Raw genomic sequence first — 19,145 nt, 5'->3', positions numbered from 1 at the left:
GACACCGCGTGATCCTCAGGCTGTTTATTGGCATCGCCCCCCCGTCCTGCCGCGGGACGCCGCGGCCCTGGCTCACCGCTAGGCACTGGCGTGTGTTTTGCAACGCTGAGACCCCCCCCCAAAAAAAAAAACTCGCCCCGGAGCCCCCGCGGGGCATCGCTGCGCCCAGACCGCTGCGCTGGAACGGAATCACAAAAAAGCCAGCCCCAAGTGCCGGGAGGCCGAGGGGCGGCCGCGGCGCCCCGGCCAAGCCCTGCCCGGGCCCCGGCTGCTGGCACGGGCTGCTTCGCGCCCGCGTGGCGCAAATGCTGCTGCGCGGCTGCCCCCTTCCCGCAGAGCCGGGGGGGCAGGTTGGGATTTTTACCTCCGGAGGGGTTAAAATAAGCGCCAAGCCTCGCCGCCGGCCGTCGAAGGCCTCCGCGGCCCCGCTCGCCCCTTCGTCCCGCGCGGAGCCGCGAGCGGAGGCTGCCGCAGGGCCGGGCTTTGGCGCGGCGGGCGGCCCCCCTGCGCGGCACGGCGCCGCCGGCGAAGCCTCGTGCAACGGCCCCGGCCCCGCGTCGCCCCTCGGCCCGGGGCAGCCGGCGTTCCCGGCGCCGGGGCCCCTCGCCGGCCCCATCCCACCTCGTCCGAGGAGTCCGATGCGGAAAGCTTTGGCCAAAACAGAGCTCGGCTTTGTTCCCCGGCCCTAGCAGAGTCGCTTGTCGTTTTGCTCCGTGCGCCGTCGAGAAAACCGAAAAGCGCCGGCGGAGGCGAGCGCGCGCCTGCGAGAGCGACCCGGGCCGTCCCCGGGGGGCCCGCGTCCCTCCGGCCCCTCGGCCGAATCGTCCTTTTCTCCCCTTCTTGACTTGTTTCCTTTCGTCTTAATTCGTGGGGGTGTTGGTTGCTCGTCCGGTTCTGTTCTTGGCTCTAGTTTAAATATCAAACGAAGGAGGAGAAGCCGGCGATGGGGGCTCTGGAGCCGGGGGCCAGGCTGCTGGGCGGGCGGTAGAGGGTGCCGGGCTGGCTGGGGGGGTTGGCGGGGGCCTGGGGGGTGGGAGTCCTGCTGCCGGCGGGGCGGAAGAGGCTGCCCGGCTGCGCGGAGGCGCTGTTGGGCAGGGGGCCGTGCTCGGGCTCCCCCGAGTCGCTCTCCGTGTAGCTGTAGGCCTGGGCGCGGGAGATGCCCTTCTGCTGCCGCCGCCACGAGTTGTAGTAGGTCGGGTCGCTGATGTAGTGGTTGACGAAGGAGTGGGCTTTCTGGTGGCTCGCGTCCACCTCGTACTCGCTGTCGCTTCCCTGCCGCAAGGGGAAAGGGGGTGAGAGCGGTGGCTCCCAAGCCACGGGGCGAGCTTGCAGCCCGAGTGATGGGGAGAGCTTGCACCCCAAAGTGATGGGGAGAGCTTGCGTCCCAAGTGATGGGGAAAGCGTGCAGCCAAAAGTGATGGGGAGAGCTTGCACTCCAAGCAATGAGGCGAGCTTGCACCCAAAAGCAATGGGGAGAGCTTGCACTCCAAGAAATGAGACGAGCTTGCACCCCAAGCAATGAGGTGCGCTTGCACCCCAAGTGATGGGGAGAGCTTGCACCCCAAGTGATGGGGAGAGCTTGCACCCAAAAGCAATGGGGAGAGCTTGCACCCCAAAGTGATGGGGAGAGCTTGCACCCAAAAGCCATGGGTGAGGTTGCACCCCAAGCAATGGGGAGAACTTGCATCCCAAGAGCTAGGGCAAGCTTGCACCCCAAAGCAATGGAGCGAACTTGCACCCTAAGCAACAGGATGAGCTTTCCCCAAAGCACTGGGATGAGCTTGCCCTAGCGCCGCTGCCCAGGCTGGGGCTTTCCAGCGCTGCACGGCTCTCTTGGGTCGCCCGCTGCCCCGTGAACGTGCCCCCAGGCCCGCCGCCGCCGCGCACCGAGATCCCAGCCCTCCCCGCGGACGGCACGGCCCCGGCTGTGCTGCAGCCCAGGTGTTTCTGCTTCTTGCTAGAACAAAATAAAAGCTGAAGCAAAATGGCTGCATCAGTCTCGGGCACGCCGGCGCCCGACAGAGAGGTCTGCCGTGCGCCCAGCTCCCCCAGGCGCGGTTTTGGAGGGGGCCGGGGCGAGGCAGGGCCGGCTGCGCTGCCGCCCCGCTCTCCCTGCGCTCGCCGTAATTGAATTCAGCTCCCCCTCGCCGCGCACAAAGGGCCCATTCACGGGGCGGCGCGGCACGGCGCGGCGGCCGGGAAAGCAATCCAGCCGCAGCTTTCAGCTCTCGCAGCTCTTAACAGCTCCTCAAAGACACTCGAGCCCTGATAATGCGAAAGGGAGCCGAGCGCGGATGCGCGGCCAGCGCCAAGGCAAAAGCAACGCCCGGCGGCAGGAGGGCTGCAGGACACGGCCACCGCGGCTCGGCACGGCCACGGCACCCACCGGCGCGGCCGGGCTCGCCCGGGGGCGATGACGGACGCCACGTCTCCCAGCCTGGGGAGATGCTGCCGTGCGCGCCCTCGCAGGGAGGCGAGAGGCCGCCTGCCCCGGGGCGCGCGAGCGAGCAGCCCGCGCTCCCTGCCCGGCCACCACCGCCTCTTTTCCCCGGAGGAGACAGAAGTGCCGTTTTGCGGGGCTGGCAGAGCTGCCGGCCCCGGCGCGGCTCCCGGCGGGGCCGGGTCGGAGGCAGCGCTGCCTCCGAGCGGGACGAGCGTTGCTCTTCCCAAGCGTGCTCCGGGCCGCCGGGCACAGCGGGGGCCACGGGGGCCGCTCACCTGCGAGTCGGACACCTCCGAGGGCTTCTCCGTCAGGCTGCTGCTCTCGGCGGGGACGAGGTCGTTGTACTTGGTCACGTCCTCGTCCGAGTAGTGCAGGCTGCCGGGGCTGGGCCGCGGCGGGGACCTCGGCGAGACACGGATGCTCCGAGTGGCGCTCAGCGCTGCCCCTCCTCGGGGCCGTGCCAGGTGCGGGGACAGAGCCCAGCTGGTCCCCCGGGACCCCCCACCTCCAGCCCCAAGCTGTGCCGAGACCCCCCCCGCCCGGCCCCTGCCTGTGGTCCACAGGTGCTCAGGGACCCCCAACGTTTTGGGCTATTTAGCATCTCTTATCCTTTAGCTTTTAGCGGACAGGACTGGTGCCGGGTGGCTGCAGCAGAGGCATGGGGACAGCATACAGGTCCCCAAGGGTGGCAGGTCCCCAGGGGGATGGCAGGTCCCCAGGGGGGGTGGCAGGTCCCCAGGGGGGGTGGCAGGTCCCCAAGGGTGGCAGGTCCCCGGGGGGATGGCAGGTCCCCAGGGGGGGTGGCAGGTCCCCAGGGGGGGTGGCAGGTCCCCAGGGGGATGGCAGGTCCCCAGGGGGGGTGGCAGGTCCCCAAGGGTGGCAGGTCCCCAGGGGGATGGCAGGTCCCCAGGGGAGGTGGCAGGTCCCCAGGGGAGGTGGCAGGTCCCCAAGGGGGGGGTGGCAGGTCCCCAGGGGGGGTGGCAGGTCCCCAGGGGTGGCAGGTCCCCAGGGGGATGGCAGGTCCCCAGGGGGGGTGGCAGGTCCCCAAGGGTGGCAGGTTCCCGGGGGGATGGCAGGTCCCCAGGGGAGGTGGCAGGTCCCCAAGGGTGGCAGGTCCCCGGGGGGATGGCAGGTCCCCAGGGGGGGTGGCAGGTCCCCAGGGGTGGCAGGTCCCCAGGGGGATGGCAGGTCCCCAGGGGAGGTGGCAGGTCCCCAAGGGGGGGGTGGCAGGTCCCCAAGGGTGGCAGGTCCCCAGGGGGGGTGGCAGGTCCCCAAGGGTGGCAGGTTCCCGGGGTGATGGCAGGTCCCCAGGGGGGGTGGCAGGTCCCCGGGGGGGGTGGCAGGTCCCCAAGGGGGTGGTGGCAGGTCCCTACCGGGTGTAGATGCCGTTCTTCCGGCAGAAGGAGTTCTTGACGGAGAGGCGCCGGTTGTTGAGCTCCAGAGCGGGGAAGCTGCCCTCGTCCAGGCTCACCATCTCACCGTGGCTCAGGGCGTTCGCCTTGGCGCCATTCCCTGCGGGGGCACGGAGCTGAGCCTGGCGCCGGGGGGGCGGCTGGCAGGCGGGCTGGCTGCCCCCCCACCAGCAAACCCCACGGCTGGCAGCTCCTGCAAACCCTTTGCGGAGCCCTGCGAGGGCAAGGCAGCGCCGGGGCGGCCCAGACCCCGCGAGCGGGTCCTTGGCACCGGCCAGAGACGGGGGAACGGCGCGAGGGAGGGTTGTGCCAGCTCCGGCTGCGGGGAGAGCCGGGTCCCTGCTGGGTGCCAAGCAGCCCCCGGGCTGGGGCCGCCGCCGAGCCGCGGGTCCCGGGGAGCGCGGGCAGCGCAGCCGCCCCGCGCCCAGCCCCGCCGCCGAGCAGAGCCCGCCTCGGCGCGGACCCTGACCTGCAGCATCCCCTCTGGCTCCCAGCTCATCGGCTCTGTTTATTTAACGAGGAGGTCTGGATTTTCCCCACAATTTGAGTCCTTGATACAGCTAAGAAAACAGAGCTGTGTTTGACTAATCCCAGTGACCTCTGCCGAGCCCCCGGGCTGCTCTGCCTCCGCAGCTGACAGTGAGACAAGCCGTTTATTTAATCTCTAGCTCCCAGTGCTCTCCATGAAGCCTGCAACATCTTTCTCGGGCATCACCGGGCCCCCGGAGGAGCCAGGCCCCGAGGCAGGAGGGATGGACGCTGCTTTCCAGTCCCACCGCCCCGGTGGGGAGATGCTCGGACCCGGCCAGGCGTGAGGACGCGGCGCTGCCCAGCACCTCCCCTCCCCGCGGTGCTCACCCGCATCCGACTTCTTGGCGTACTTCTTGCTCTGCCCGCGAATGATGAGCACGAAGACGAGCAGGAGGATGAAGATGAGCCCGACGAGGGCAATGACCACCAGGAACCACCACTCCTCGTAGAAGGGGTTGGCTTTCTGGGCTGGACACAGCGGAGAGGGTCAGCGGGGCTCAGGTCTGGCGCGGACAGGGTCACCGCGCTGCAGGGCACGGGGCTGCCCGGGGAGCGCGTTGCGAGAGCTGCATCCCCGCGAGGGAACTGGTTAGACTGGGGTGGGATACTGGGAGGTTTTGCATGGGGCTGCCGGCAGCAGGAGCTGGGGCTCCGCTGGGGCCAGGCGAGGCCAGGCAGGAAGGGTTTCCGCAGTGGCCATGGGGAGAAAGCGATGCTGGGGCCCCCACTCCAGCACAGGGGTGACAGTGTCCCCCCTGGGGACACCCGCTCCGTACTCCCGCCGGCTACCTGACACGGACGGGGAGGGCGTGCTGGGGGTGCCGTAGCCGTAGTCGTTGACGGCGATGACGCGGAAGTCGTAGCTGACGCCCTGCTTGAGGATGTCCATGCTGAAGGTGTAGGAGGTCACCTCCTTGGGGATGTCTTTGATGAGGATGTCCCAGAGCCCCTCGTCTGGAAGAGAGGAGCAGGCTGCGAGGCGGGGAGCGGGGCACGACCGGCTCTGCAGGACTCCCTGCGGCGCGAGGCCGGTCTCTCTCGAGCTACCCTAAAACACAGGCAGCGACCCTGCCCCTTCCCGGCCCCTTCCCACCCCTTCTCCAGCGCCTGCTTCTGCCCGGGAAGCGCGCCCTCCGCCGCTGCCCTGCCCTCCCGGCCCCGCAGGCGCCGGGCTTGTTCCCTGCAGCATCCTTAAGAAGCCGCAGCGACGCGCGCGGCTGATTTATCGCCTGCTCTGCTGGCAGCCGAGGGCAGGGCAGCTCCGCGGGGACGGGAGCGAGGCGGCAGCCCTCGCCCGCTGCTCCTGCCGCGGCCCCCCCGGGCTCGCAAGGGATTTCCTCCCCGCTGGCGATCGATGAGGTTGTCTGAGTTGCGGGATCGGTGGCAGGGAGGAATCGCTACACCCTGGCTGCGGGACCGAGCGCGGCCGCCGGCTCCCTGCCGCGGGGACGGGGGCGTCCCGGTTGCCGGCCCTGCGCCGGAGGGGGGCCCTGGGCCCGTTTCGGGACGGTGTCAGTGCTCCGTGGTGCTGCAGGGCACGCGGCTGGGTTGCAGGAGGACCCCAGTGCCCCCGTGCGGGCTCTCGGGCTGGGACGTGGCACGGAGCCGGTGCTCGCCGGCAGCGCCGCTGACCGGTGCCACTCACCAGCCCCTTTCCACCCGCGATGCGAGCCGTCATCCTCGTGCGCGGGTGCATGAGCGATGCCCAGGACGCCTGGGTCCTAACTCGCAGCGCGGGCTGGAAGAGGCCAGCGCCTGCTCCCTGCCTCGGCTTCCCTTTCTCCCGAGCTCGCTGCCCATGCAGGGACGGCGCGGGGGGGCGAGCAGAGCAGAGCACGGGTACCTGAAGGCCGGGCCTCGATGACGTATCTGGTGATGGGCCCTTTGCCGGGGTCCCCACTCGACCAGTGGATGGTGATGGCCGAGCCGTAGCGGGAGATGAAAGGCTCGCCGGGGGGGCCGGGGGCACCTGGGGACCCAGAGCAGAGTCGGTGCCGCGGGGAGGGACCCATCCCGGCCCCGTCCACCCTCGGCCCGGACACGGGGTCCGGCGCGGCCGCCCCTACCTTCCCCGGGCCCCGTGGTGATGTTCGCCTCGATGTCCGGCCCGTAGGCGAAGGTTTTGGCCCGGATGCGGAAGCGGTACGTGACGCCCTCCGCCAGGTCCTTCACCTTCATCCACAGCGGGCTGCTCCCCTTCACGTCCACCGTCACGATCTTACTGACGCCTGCGGGGACGGAGGCTGAGCCGTGCCCGGGCACCGCGCCGTCCCCTCGTCCCGCCGCCCTGCCCGCGGGCTGCCCTCACCGTCCACGGGCGTGCAGGGCTCGTAGACGAGCCGGTAGCCCTCCAGGAGGCCGTTGGGCAGCAGCGGCGGCTCCCAGGACACGTTCACCGACGTGGTGGTCAGCTCGCTGAACCTGATGGAGCCGGGGGCGCTGGGGGCTGCAAGGCGAGGGGGGCGGCAGGGCTGGCTCGGTGCTCCCGGGGGGGACGCACCGGGCGCCCGCCTGCACCCGGCGCGGCGGCACCCGCAATCGCTGCCCCGCCGCGCCGGCCCAGCTGGCAGCAAACGCCCCGCCGAGGCATCGCGTGCCCCAGGGCGATCCGGTCAAACAGCATCCTCCCCTGGGACCGTCTCGCGCAGGGTACCAGCATTGGCAAAGCTCCCGGCACGGCCGACCATCCCCGGGACAGCTCGGGGCCGGGGAAGGGCTCAGCAGCCGAGAGCAAACCCAGGCCCCTTCCAGCAAAAGCAACAGCGGCATCTCTCCTCCTCCAGCACGGCGTGCCAAGAGCAGCCCCGCGCGCCGAGGGAGCCGCGGGCTCCGCTTCGGGCACCGGTTCCTCTCCACACGAGAGCGGTGAGTGTCACAGGGCCAAACTCACATGAGGCATCGGCGAGGGAGGCCCTCGAGCAGGATCTGGCCCCCAAGCTCTGCCTGGTGCTGTGGGCTGTGAACAGGGCCAGCGGGGCCAGCAAAGCCGGCGTCGCGCATTGCAGGAGCCATGCGGCACCGCAGCGTCGCTCCTGCAGCTGCAGGGCACCGGGGCAATGAGCTTGCCCAGTCTCAGCCTACAACTTCACCTAGCTGTTTCCCCAACCTGCAAACGCTCTGGGACAAGCCCAGGGACCAGCCTTTGCTCAAGGCATCAGGGCAGGCAGCAGATGTGGGGTGGGAAGAGCAGGAGCTGGGGAGCAGCCGGTATCAAGGGGGCATCAGCTGAATTTTGCTGCAGCTGGACCTGTAGCAACACCTCCCCGGGGAGCTGAGGGGCAGCAGGGTCCGGACGCGGCCGCGCTCGGCGAAGGGCTGGGCGACACGGGGAGCCGAGCCGCGGGCCCCACCTGCCTGCTGCGTCTGCCCCGCCACCGGGGTGCTGCGGGGCCCGTCGCCCGCGGCGTTGAAGGCCGCGACGCTGACCCAGTACGAGGTGTAGCCCGTCAGGTTCTTCAGCTTCACGCTGTTCTCGGGCAGGAAGAGCGTCTTCACCCGCACGCTCTCGTTCTGGCGCTGGGCTTCCCAGAAGTGGATCTGCAGGAGAAGGGGGCCGAGCCCCAGGGCTCGGCGCAGATCTCACTCCTCTCGCCCTCCCTCAGCTCGTTTGCTGGGCTCGAACATGCCCCACACCCCCCAACAGCATTCCCAGAGCATCTCCACCAGCATCCCCCAGCATCCCCGCAGCATCCCCAAAGACTCCTAGCAGCATCCCTGTAGCACCCCCACAGCCCCCCCCCCCGGCATCCCCAGCAGCATCCCTGCAACTTCCCCACAGCATCTCCAGCAGCATCCCTGTATCATCCCTGCAGCCCCCCGGCAGCATCCCTGTAGCACCCCCACGGCCCCCCGGCATCCCCAGCAGCATCCCCAGCAGCCCCCCTGGCAGCATCCCCACAGCTCCCTGGCAGCATCCCCAGCAGCATCCCCAGAGCCGCCCAGCAGCATCTCCCAGTATCCCCAGCAGCCCCCCAGCAGCAGCCCCCAGTATTCCCAGCAGCCTCCCTGCAGCCCGCGGGCCGCCTCCCTGCCCTGGCAGCCGGGGACCGCGCGGCCACATCCAAGGGCCGACTGCGCCACCTGCTGCCCTGTGAGCACCCGGAGGCAGCCTGGGACCCATCCCACGGTCCTCAGCATCTCCCCAGTGCACCCAGCATCCTCCCCCGAGCACCAGCACCTCCCCAGGGCACCCAGCATCCTCCCCCGAGCACCAGCACCTTCCCAGAGCACCAACACCTCCCCCGAGCACCAGCACCTCCCCCGAGCACCCAGCACCTCCCCCGAGCACCTAGCATCCTTCCCAGGGCACCCAGCATCCTTCCCAGGGCACCCAGCATCCTCCACAGACCATCACCATCTCCCCAGGGCACCCAGCATCCTCTCCAGAGCACCCAGCATCTTCCCCGAGCACCCAGCATCCTCCCCAGACCATCACCAGCTCCCCAGGGCACCCAGCATCCTCTCCAGAGCACCCAGCACCCTCCCCAGCTTCTCCCCGAGGGCACTCAGCTTCTCCTCAACACCTGCCCAAGGCCCAGCACCTCCCCAGGGCACCTTGCTTCCCTCCAGAGTCCCCAGCATCCCCCTGCCTCTTCCAGGGCACCCAGCACCTGCCCAAGCGGCCAGCATCCCCCCAGGGCACCCTGCGTCCCCCGGGGGGGGTGCGGTACCTTGTAGCCCTGGATGTCACCGTTCTGGCTCTCGGGGGGTGGCGGTTCCCACGTGACGTCCAGCTGGGTGGCGGTGGCCGCCCGGACCGCCACGTTCTGCGGCGCGGCGGCGGGCACTGCACAGGCGGAGGGGACGGCGTCAGAGCCCGGCCGGTGGGACAGCGAGGAGGGGGAAAGCCCCTCGCAGAGGGGACGGGGGCCGCGGGGAGCTGGGGGGCGCCAGACCAGAGGCTGGGCTGCGCCGGGGGGGGCGTTCGAGCCCCTTTCCCACACCGCCACGGTGGGCAGCCCCTCGCCGGGCCACTCACCCGCTTCGCCCACGAAGACCTCCTGGGGGGCGCTGGGGGGGCCCTCACCCACGGCGTTGTACACGCTCAGGCGGATCTCGTAGCGCCGGTGCTTGCTCAGGTCTGCGGGGGCAAGGGGAGACAGCGTGAGCGGGACCCTCCCCGGGCCGGCAGGTGCAGGGGCACCAGGCAAGCGGTGGCTCCGTGGGTCCCGCCACCCCCCGGGGAACCGAGCTGAGACGCCCTCGCTGGGGCAGATGATGGGGGGCCCAGGAGCAAAAGGAGGTGGCAGAGGTGTCCCCATCCCGGGTGGCTTCACGCCGCAGCACCCGCAGGCGGAGGGGAGGGACGCGCGGGGAGGTGGCGGCGGGGAGGACACGCACGCGGAGGCACCGACAGGCACGGAGAGCGGCCACTTACTGTCCAGCTCGTACTGGGTGAGCGAGACCTCGCTGAGGTTGTGCACTGCGTAGACGGCTGGGCGGCCCGAGGAGGCGAGAGCAGGCGGCCGGTTAGTCCCGCGGGCGGCAGGGCGCAGGGCTCGCTGCCCCCAAACGCCCGCCCGCCCGCCCCACACGCCTGCACACGCACAGCGGGCCACGTTGCATGCAAACACCCGTGTTACATGCCCACGCGTGCTGCGAGCGCACAGAGGTCCGAGCGCAGCACGGCTGAGCCGGCAACGTTGCAAACCAGCGTGTTAGGGACCATCGGACCTGGTGACCACGAGGGGCTCGTGCCACCTCCCCGGGGCTCAGCTGACGGCTCTGGGCTCCTACCCCCAACCCGGGGGAGCAGGCTGCTCCCGCTCGGGACGCACCGGGCCCCACGCGGGCTGCGATGCAGGATGCTGCCCTGCCCGGTCCGTCCCCTGCCGCCACCGTCGCCGGGGCCGGGCGTCCCCGTGGGGCACCAGCACTCACGGGTGAGCTCGGCCCACGTGGCGCCGGGGTTGCCGATGCCGCGCAGGGTGAAGCCGCGCAGGCCGTCGTGCGCCAGCTCGCGGTACCGCAGGCGGAAGCCCAGCAGGATCCCGTTGATCTTGTCCTCGGCCGGGGGCTGCGGGGGCAGGACGGTGAGGGGCCGCTCCGAGCCGGGGGCCGAGACCTCGGAGCGCCCTGCCGAGCTGCCCGGCCCCGGCACTGCTCCGCGGCGCCTGCGAAGGGGCCCCGAGGGCGGCGGGCGGCCCCGCGGGGGACAGGGACGGCACCTGCCAGCGGATGAGCACCGAGGTGGTGGTGCGAGGGGTGACGGAGAGGATGGTGGGGGCTTCCTCGGGGGCTGCGGGGCAGAAAGAGGCGGTGAGGCACGGGGGGGGCAGCCCGCAGCCCCGTTCCCGGTTCGAATCCCGCCCGGGTCCGACGTCTGCTCGAGGCAGCGGCGCCCACCCCGAGCGCCCGAACCCGCCGGTGCCCGGGGCCGGGGCACTGACCGGCCTGCAGGGTGGTGAGCGACTCTGACTCCTCGCTGTACTCGCTGTCGCCGATGTCGTTCGTCGCCTTCACGCGGAATTTGTAGGAGGTGAAGGGCTTCAGCCTGGGCGGGAGGGAGGGCAGCGGGCCGGGGCCGGCGTGAGCGCCTCGCAGCGCTGGCGCGGGTGCTCCCCGCCGAGGGGCAGACGGGGAAACCGAGGCACGGGGCAAGCGCCCGCCAGGCAGAGCTCAGCCCCGGCGGCGGCGTGCCTCACCCGTCCACGACGAAGGCGGTGGCGTTGCGGCCGACGGCGGCGGAGCGCGGAGCCCATCGGCCGCCGGGCAGCTCGCGGCTCTGCACCGTGTAGTAGCGCACCGGCGAGAGCCCGTCGCTGCCCGCCTCCCAGGAGAGCAGCACGCTGCGGGCTGCCACGTCCTCCTGCCGCGCCAGCGGCTTGCCGGGGGGCTGCGGGCGGGCTGCGGGGGGGGACACGGCGGCAGCGTGGGCAGGCGGCGGCGCGGGCGGCATCCCGCTCCGCACCGCCGCCCTCTCCCCTCGGCTCTCACCTCTCTTCTCGGTGGTCACCACCAGCGCCTCGGCCGCCTCGCCCCAGCCCTTGCGGGTCTGCGCCGCCACGCGGAAGACGTAGGCCGACTCGGGCCGGAGGCCGGCGGCCGTGTACTGCCGGGCGCCGGGGTGCAGCACCTCGGCGGCGGCGGCGGTGCTGGCGTTCAGGCGGTGGGTGATGCGGTAGGCTGCGGGGAAGGCGACGGCACGGCGGGGCGGTCGGCGGCCGCGGGCAAAAAGCCGGGGCGAGGGGGTGGATGCCGTGCCGCCCTGCTCCAGCCCAGCCCACCCGCTGAGGTTTCGCACGAGCCCCTTGGACCCCCCCCGCACCGCGTGGCGGGGCTCCCGCACGTAGCCGGCAGGGCGCCGAGATGCTCCGCGGCATCTCAAGGAGCAGCGGGTCTCCCCCCGCCGCGCCGAGCCCCGCTCCCAGCAACGCCGAGCGTGCCGGCTCCGCGTGCCGGCTCCGCGCCTACCCAGGATGATGCCGTTGGGCGCCGCGGGCGGCTGCCAGACGAGCCGCACCGAGGTGGTCCTCACTTCGGGGAAGAGGATGCCCACGGGGGGTCCGGGCACTGCAGGGCAGAGAGATGGGGTTCACCCTGGGACCCCCCCCGGGGTCGGGGGCAGAGGGATGGCCCCGGGGGAAGCCACCAGGACGGAGAGCCCTGGGACGCCCAGGGACCCCTCGGCCCGCCGGGACCCTCCCGCCCAGCCGCGCGCGCGGGCACCCACCGTCGTCCAGCGTCCTCTCGAGGACGGGCGGGCGGCTGGGCACGCCGTCGCCGATCCGGGTGAAGGCCAGCACCCGGATCTCGTACAGCGCGTACTTGGCCAGCCCGGCCAGCTGGGCGCTCCGCGAAGCGTTGCCCTCCACCAGCCAGAAGCGGGCCGGCCCCTCCGAGTCCTTCTCCTTGTACATCACCTGCAACGCAGCCCGCGTGACGTGGCCGCGGGGCCGTCCCCTCCCCGGGGACGATCGCGGCCCGTGGGTGCACGGGACAGGCGCCGGACCCCGGGACGGCACAGACGCTCACCTTGAAGCCCAGGATGAGGCCGTTGCAGTCGGCCTCGGGGATGTCGTTCCATCGCACCAGCATGCTGCTGGAGGTGGTGGCCAGGGCGGACACGTTGGTGGGGCCGGAGGAGGGCACTGGGCAGGGGGACAAGAGTGCGAGTCGGGGCCGGCTCCGGCTGAGCGGGTGCCTGGTGCAGCTCGGGGACACGGCGGTACCTGACTCCCGGGTGCGTCCTGCCACCAAGTGGCTCCAGGGCCCGGAGCCGATGGCGTTGAAGGCTTGGACCTGCACCCGGTACTCGGTCCACTCCTCCAGGTCCTCGATGGTGTACTCCCGCTCCACGCGGTCGTGGATGAGGTGCACCAGCGGCCGCCCGCGCCCGTCCGACCGCGCGTACCGGATCCTGTAGCCCACCGAGTCGGGGTTCCCGTTGTACGCCTGCTCAGGCAGGGGCTGGCCCGACCGGGAGAAAACAGGCACCGTCAGTCCCCAGCTACCGTCCCAAATCCAGCCGGGCTCCATCCTCCCCTCGGCTCCCTGAGAGCTGCTGGGCAGGGCCAGCTTAGCTCTGCTTTGTCCGACCTGCCCCAGCGAGCCCCATGCACAGCCCCGGCGAGCCCCGTGCACGGCACCCCAGCGCGCAGCCCCATGCACAGCCCCGGTGAGCCCCGTGCACAGCATCCCAGCGCGCAGCCCCGTGCACAGCATCCCAGCGAGCCCCGTGCACGGCACCCCAGCGCGCAGCCCCATGCACAGCCCCGGCGAGCCCCGTGCACGGCACCCCAGCGCGCAGCCCCGTGCATGGCACCCCAGCGCGCAGCCCCGTGCACGGCACTCCAGCGCGCAGCCCCGGCAAGCCCCGTGCACGGCACCCCAGCACGCAGCCCCATGCACAGCCCCGGCGAGCCCCATGCATGGCGCCCCAGCATCCAGCCCCACCATCCCTCACCATCCAGCGCAGCCACAGGCTGGTCTCGCTGGCCGTCCGCACGGTGACGTTGGCAGGCGCCACGTCCGGGGGGGCCTGCAGGGTCTGGATCCGGCGGGAGGGCAGGCTGGGGGGGCTGGTGCCCACGATGTTCACCTGCCGCATGCGGAAGCTGAGAGGGGAGAGACGGGGTCACGGCGGGGGACAAATGGGCTCCAGCGTCCCGGGGATGACGCCCCGGTGCGGCACCGTCCCGGCCACTTGCCTGTAGTAGGTGTAGGGGTTGAGGTTGGGCACCTCCATGGAGCGGGCGTCGGGCTCGTTGGCCAGCTGGTGGACGAGCCCCCAGTCTTCGGCCTCGCCGGTCTGGCCCACCTGCAAGGGGAGCGGGGTGAGCCGTCCCCGCGTGCCCGCCGGCCGTCCCCGAGCCACCCCGCCGCCCCGTACCTGCGCCTCCACCTGCCAGCGGGAGATGGAGGTCTTGCCGTCGTAGCCCGGCCGAAACTGGAGGGTGACGGAGCGGGGGCCGATGTTGGAGATGCCCAGGTTGGTGGGGGCCCCGGGGAGCTCTGCGGGGAGAGGGCGCGATGGCTCTCCACCGAGTGCCAGCCGGCCGGCGGCAAACCGCGGCGGGCCCTGGGCCAGGCGGTGGCCGGGCTGCTCACCTGGAGGCACCCCCGAGGAGATGGTGGAGGAGGACACCTGCCCTTGGCCCTTGGAGGTCATGGCGGCCACCTCGATGGTGTAGGTGGTGAGGGCGGTGAGGCCGGTGACGCGGTACTCCAGGGTGACGTTGGGCAGGTAGTGCGTCACCCGCGTGTTGGTGCGGTTGTACTCCTCCCAGGATATCCGGTAGCCTGAAAGGCACCCCGTGCCGTCAACAGGGGCCGGGGCCACCACCAGCCGCCCGGGCCACCGGGCCAGAGCCGCGCCGGCGGGCCGAGCACGGGGCGCTGCCTCACCCGTGAGGATGCCGTTCTTCTCCAGTGGCTCCTGCCAGCTGACCTTCAGCGACGTGTCCAGGATCTCGCTGAAGCCGAGGTGTCCCACGGGGCCAGGCACTGCCCAAAGACCCCCCCCACCACCCCGGCCATCAGAGCCGAAGAAGGGCCGGCCCGCGGCTCCGCGCCCCGGGGCAGGGGGGCTGCCTGGGTGCCCCGCGGGGCGGGACGAGGGCGCTGCCCGGCCGGCCGGGCACGCAGAGCCTCCCCGTACCGTCCTCGTGGGTGCGCACCAGCTGGGGCGGGCTGCGCGGGCCGTCCCCCGGCGTGGTGAAGCACAGCACCGACGTCAGGTACTCGGCGAACTTCTTCAGCCCCGCCACGTAGCCCACGTGGATGCTGTCCTGGAAGTTGGGCCGCACCGTCACCACCGTCGCCTCCTCCTCGTGCTCCGGCTCCCAGGCGATGAGCTGCGCGCGGGGGGAAGGCGCTGGGCATCGCCGCCTTTGCTCCGCGTCGCGGAGGTGCAGCCCTGGCGACTCGCTCGCGCCGGTGCCAGCGTGCCACAAGGGGATGCCTGGGCGCTTAATTCGTGTCGTGCAAGAGAGCCCATAGCAACTTAATTAAGCACTAATTAGGCCCTAAAAACACTAATCAAAAATACTAGAGTGGCGTTTAATAAGAACGTTAAATATCCTGCTCGCTCTGGTTATCTCGTTCGGCGGCAACTAAATTCCTCAACTTCTTTCGAGTGGATTAAGAAAGAAGTTTAATGTTTTAATTCAATTTAATTAATGTAAATTTGAATTAATTGCAATTTGGAATTAATTACAGAGTGCGGGAGACACAGAGCCCATGCAAGTGTTAAATCTCAGTAAATATTATTTTAACAGTCAGGCTGGAAATAATTAAAATAGCCGGGGTTTTCTGCACCAAAAAAATCAAGCCAGTCTGTATGGGTCGGCCGGGACCTGCCAAAGTTTCCTCCCTGACAGGCTGGGCGGCGTCAGGGGACCCCCGCGGGAACGGCGCCCGGACGCCGGGGCCCCGTTTGCGACCTCCGCCCCTCACCTTGTAGCCCTGGTTGATGCCGTTGATGAACTGGGGGCTGGGGGGGTTCCAGGTGAAGCGGATGGTGGTGGAGTTGGTGGCCTCGGTCTGCACGTTTCCCGGGGGCACCGTCGGGACTGCCGGGGACAAGGGCAGGCTCGCAGCAGCTCCGGCTCCTCCACCGTCCCCTGCCCCGGCTGGGGGCACCCTTGGCCAGGGAGACCCCGGACACCCAAGTGCCTCAAGACGGGGTGATGCCCCTGGTTGGGCCAACCCTGCCCTCGGGCTCTGCCTTGGCTCCACAGCCCGTGACTGGTCCCACCGGGGACCCTGCGCCCGTCCCTCTGTGCTGCACCCCTGTGCCCCCGCACCCTCCCTCTGCAGCGTGTCCCAGTCCCTCCCCACCACCCTCCCTCTGCAGCACATCCCTGCCCGGCAACGCCCACTGGGGCAACCGCCAAGCCCTGGCGATGGAGCCGGGGCCCCGCGCGCCCCGTCCCGTCCCCACCTACCTCCCTGCAGCGTCCACTCGGTCACCTTCATGCTGTACACCCCCAAGCCGGCGCTGTTGTAGGCCGCCACCTCGATCTCGTAGTTGGTCCAGATGATGAGGTCCTCCAGCAGCAGGTTGTTGACGTCGGCGTTGGTGATGTTCTTGAACTGGTAGCCCACGGGCAGGCCGGCCAGGCAGTACCTGGGCACGAGCGGTCATGAGAGGTGCCGGCGTCCCCGTAGGTGCCCCGCCACGCTCGCCACCCGCCCCCGGCGCCTACCGGATGATGTAGCCCTTGAGGATGCCGTTCTGGTGGCTCTCGGGGGGCGGCTGCCACTGGATCATGATGGACTGGTTGGTGCGGCCGCTGGCGATGACGTTCTGGGGGGGCGCGGAGGGCGGCTCCTCGGGCAGGGACACCCTGCGGTGGGACGGGCCGCGGGTCAGGACCCCAGGGTGGCCAGCGTGCCCAGACCCCCGGCCACAGCTCACCTCTCCGTGTCCTTGCTGAACTGGCCCTTGCCCACGTCGTTCACGGCGCACAGGCGGAACTGGTAGGAGCGAGCGGGCACCAAGCCCCTCACGGCCACCGACGTCAGCGCGGGGTCCACGCTGGCCAGCAGCACGGTCCAGGGTGCGTCTGGGCAGGGGGCAGCAGGACGGCGGGGTGGGGGACCAGGCTGGCCGGACGCCTGGGTCCCCTGCCCCATAGAAGGTCTACTGAAGAGTCGAGCAGTCCCCAAGCTCTCTGGAGCTTCTCGTCCCCCTCCTGTCCTCACTGCCACTGTGTCCCTCTTCCTCCTTACCCCCCCACCATGCTTCTGCCCCCTCCCCAGCTGCCCCCCTCTCCCCCCGCGGAGCGATGAGCTCGGGGGAGGACGGAGACCGGACATCGCTCCGCACCACCCCAGGAGCCGCCGGCACGGAGGTGGCGCGGTGGCAGCAGCCCCTTACTGTTCTCGGAGACCTCCACGACGTAGCGGAGCAGGGGGCTGTTGCCGTCGAAGGGTTTGGCCCAGGTCAGGTTGATGGCCCGTTTCTCCAGGGGGCTGAGGGCGGCCACGGGGCTCTCCGGGGCGTGGGGGAGCTGCCTGGACGAGGGGCAGGGGGACGCGGCGGTCAGGGACGGGACGGAGGCGAGGGCCGCCAGGCGCCCGCCCGGGGGGGACGCGGCGGGGGCACTCACCGGACGCGGAGGTGGGCGCTGCACGAGTCGTTGCCTCCGGCCGAGACCACCTTGCAGGTGTAGGTGCCGATGTCGCCCGACCAGGTCTGGGAGATGTGCAGCGTGCCCGCCTCGTCCAGGCGCACCCGCCCACCGCTGTCCGGGCTCAGCGGCGCCCCGTCCTTCTCCCAGACGTACCTGTGCCGGGGCGCCCACCCGGGAGTCCTGACGCCCTGCCACCCGCCTCAGCCCCACGCGCAGAGGGGACCCAGGCGTCCTGCGCGGCACCGCGCCGGGAGCCCCGTGCGCAGGGCACCAGGTGGCACTGCAGGACCGCTGCGCGGCAGCCAGGCTGGGGACCGAGCAGCGGCAGCGGCGTCCCCGGTCCCCCGCCCCGGCCCGGGCTTGTGGGGCGCTCTGCCACCCCACGGCACCCCGGCGAGACCAGGCTCACTCACCTGATGGCCACGCTGGGGTCGTGGGTGACCCCACAGCTCATGAAGGCCTTGGTGCCCTTGATGACGCTCTGGTCCTGCGGCGGGTCGGTGATGCGTGTCCTCGCTGCGGGAGGGACAGGGTGAGCCACCGGCGCTGCCCGGGGGCTCTGGGGTGGGTGGTGTTGGCGGGGGAAGGCACAGAGCCATGAGCTGGCAAGTGGGACACGGGATGGCAGCGCACGTGGCCTTGCTGGGTCTGAGTCTTTGCACCTCTCCAAACAGGCCAGCCAAGTGCCAGTGCCCGTCCTGGGCGTCCTCAGCAAGCTTGCAGTGCGGCAGGGTCCAGCCTGCACCGCGCGCACGGGCCGGGGGGCCGCAGAGTCCTTGGCTGCCCACCAAGTGGGGTCCATCCCACACCGTGTACACGTGCTGGGGGGTGGCAGAGCCTGGCTACCCGCCAAGCAGGGTCCATCCTGCACCGTGCACACGTGCCGGGAGGCCGCAGAGCCCGGCTGCCCGCCAAGCGGGGTCCATCCTGCACCGCGCGCACGTGCCAGGGGCCGCAGAGCCCGGCTGCCCGCCGAGCGGGGTCCATCCCACACCGTGCACATGGGCCGGGCGGCGGGCAGGAGGGTACCTTACCCCAGACGACGAGGTCGGCGGAGGCCTCGTCCACGCCGCGGGAGTTGGTGGCCAGGCAGGCGTAGGTGCCGGCGTCGGCGAGGTGCGCGGGGCTGACGAGCAGGCTGCCCGACTCCAGCAGGGTGAAGCGCGGGAGCTGCACGGACCCGCTGGCCAGGACCCGCTCCCCTGCAGGGCACGAGGGAGCCCGTCAGCCCGGAGAGCCCCGCCGTAGACCTCCGCCCACCAAACGGAGATGAAGCAGAGGTCTTGGCCAAGAGCCACAGGTGTGATGAGTTTGCAGAGACCGTCCTGGCGGCAGGCAGGGGTGGGGAGGGCAGAGGCAGGGCTCCGAGGACAGCTTTGCCAGCAGCACCCGCGGTGCCGTTTACCTTTCTGCCAGGTGATGGCGGGGCGCGGAGCCCCCGAGGTCTCGCAGTTGAGGATCACGGACATGCCATCAATCACCGTGCTGTCCTGGGGGCCCTTGGTGATGTTGGGGGCGATGCCTGGAGGGCGGACAGATGCATGGCCGCCCCTGAAACCCGTCCGGGAGCCGAGGCGCTCCCAGGGCACGGGTGGTCCGTCCCCTCGGGAGGGTCCCCCGAGCCCCCCCAGCGCCTCCCCGCAGAGCTCCGGCATGGGGGCAGCTGGCACCTACTGGTCACGGCCAGGTACGTGGTGGTCTGCACCTCGCCGGCGGCGTTGCGGGCGAAGCACTGGAACATGCCGGTGTCGTCGGGGACCAGTCCGCTGATCTGCAGGCTCCCGTCCGCCAGCAGCTGGAAGCGGGACAGCTTCTCCACGGGGACGAGGGCTGCGTCCTTGTACCAGGCCATGTCGGGGGGCGGCACGCCTGCAAGGCAGCGGCAGCAGCGCCGGGGCCGCGTGAGGCCGGGGGGTGCCGCGGCCAGGCCGGGTGGGGGGCACCGAGGCCGGGGGGGGGGGGATGGCTCACCCTTGGCTTGGCAGGGGATGGCCACCACCTTCTCCATTTCGGCCGTGATGTGCCTCTCCGGCTCCTTGACGAACTGCGGCGGCTCTGCGAAGGGCAGCCCGGAGATGGGTCGGGGGGAGAGCCGAGACCCTCCCAACCCACCGCCAAGCGCAGCCTCCCCTTTGCCAGCACCAGCGGCTGCAGCCTCCCGTCTCGGCCCCGGGGCTGAGA

The 19,145-nt window shown here is 71.0% G+C and overlaps 1 protein-coding gene across 2 annotated transcripts in view; it reads right to left on the bottom strand.

Moving 5' to 3' along the window:
• Positions 1–110: 110 nt before the first annotated feature.
• SDK2 (sidekick cell adhesion molecule 2) overlaps positions 111–19,145 on the bottom strand; it is a 48,506-nt gene continuing 29,471 nt past the window's right edge. Inside the window, exons 8-45 of one of the 2 annotated variants that reach the window (XM_068913828.1) lie at positions 18,936–19,019; positions 18,639–18,833; positions 18,370–18,486; positions 17,999–18,166; positions 17,378–17,480; positions 16,941–17,117; positions 16,709–16,845; positions 16,247–16,394; positions 16,035–16,175; positions 15,774–15,955; positions 15,283–15,398; positions 14,486–14,681; positions 14,233–14,331; positions 13,936–14,127; positions 13,718–13,839; positions 13,536–13,645; positions 13,292–13,442; positions 12,558–12,795; positions 12,361–12,476; positions 12,059–12,248; positions 11,800–11,898; positions 11,323–11,511; positions 11,031–11,232; positions 10,776–10,879; positions 10,554–10,624; positions 10,267–10,402; positions 9,764–9,820; positions 9,365–9,466; positions 9,057–9,172; positions 7,737–7,923; positions 6,695–6,832; positions 6,453–6,614; positions 6,230–6,355; positions 5,176–5,340; positions 4,714–4,854; positions 3,817–3,955; positions 2,719–2,845; positions 111–1,272 (exon numbers count right to left, since the gene is read on the bottom strand). In XM_068913828.1, coding sequence (XP_068769929.1) covers positions 919–1,272; positions 2,719–2,845; positions 3,817–3,955; positions 4,714–4,854; positions 5,176–5,340; positions 6,230–6,355; positions 6,453–6,614; positions 6,695–6,832; positions 7,737–7,923; positions 9,057–9,172; positions 9,365–9,466; positions 9,764–9,820; positions 10,267–10,402; positions 10,554–10,624; positions 10,776–10,879; positions 11,031–11,232; positions 11,323–11,511; positions 11,800–11,898; positions 12,059–12,248; positions 12,361–12,476; positions 12,558–12,795; positions 13,292–13,442; positions 13,536–13,645; positions 13,718–13,839; positions 13,936–14,127; positions 14,233–14,331; positions 14,486–14,681; positions 15,283–15,398; positions 15,774–15,955; positions 16,035–16,175; positions 16,247–16,394; positions 16,709–16,845; positions 16,941–17,117; positions 17,378–17,480; positions 17,999–18,166; positions 18,370–18,486; positions 18,639–18,833; positions 18,936–19,019 — 5,597 coding nt within the window. In that variant the 3' untranslated portion in view covers positions 111–918. The remainder of the gene's footprint in view (positions 1,273–2,718; positions 2,846–3,816; positions 3,956–4,713; positions 4,855–5,175; positions 5,341–6,229; positions 6,356–6,452; positions 6,615–6,694; positions 6,833–7,736; positions 7,924–9,056; positions 9,173–9,364; positions 9,467–9,763; positions 9,821–10,266; positions 10,403–10,553; positions 10,625–10,775; positions 10,880–11,030; positions 11,233–11,322; positions 11,512–11,799; positions 11,899–12,058; positions 12,249–12,360; positions 12,477–12,557; positions 12,796–13,291; positions 13,443–13,535; positions 13,646–13,717; positions 13,840–13,935; positions 14,128–14,232; positions 14,332–14,485; positions 14,682–15,282; positions 15,399–15,773; positions 15,956–16,034; positions 16,176–16,246; positions 16,395–16,708; positions 16,846–16,940; positions 17,118–17,377; positions 17,481–17,998; positions 18,167–18,369; positions 18,487–18,638; positions 18,834–18,935; positions 19,020–19,145) is intronic. The other variant, XM_068913830.1, reaches the window with a different exon arrangement.

The sequence above is a fragment of the Struthio camelus genome, chromosome 19 (genome assembly GCF_040807025.1).
Source record: "Struthio camelus isolate bStrCam1 chromosome 19, bStrCam1.hap1, whole genome shotgun sequence".
Classification (NCBI taxonomy): Eukaryota; Metazoa; Chordata; class Aves; order Struthioniformes; family Struthionidae; genus Struthio; species Struthio camelus.
Note: the sequence above shows the minus strand (reverse complement) of the source record. Positions and strands in the feature narration are given on the sequence as shown.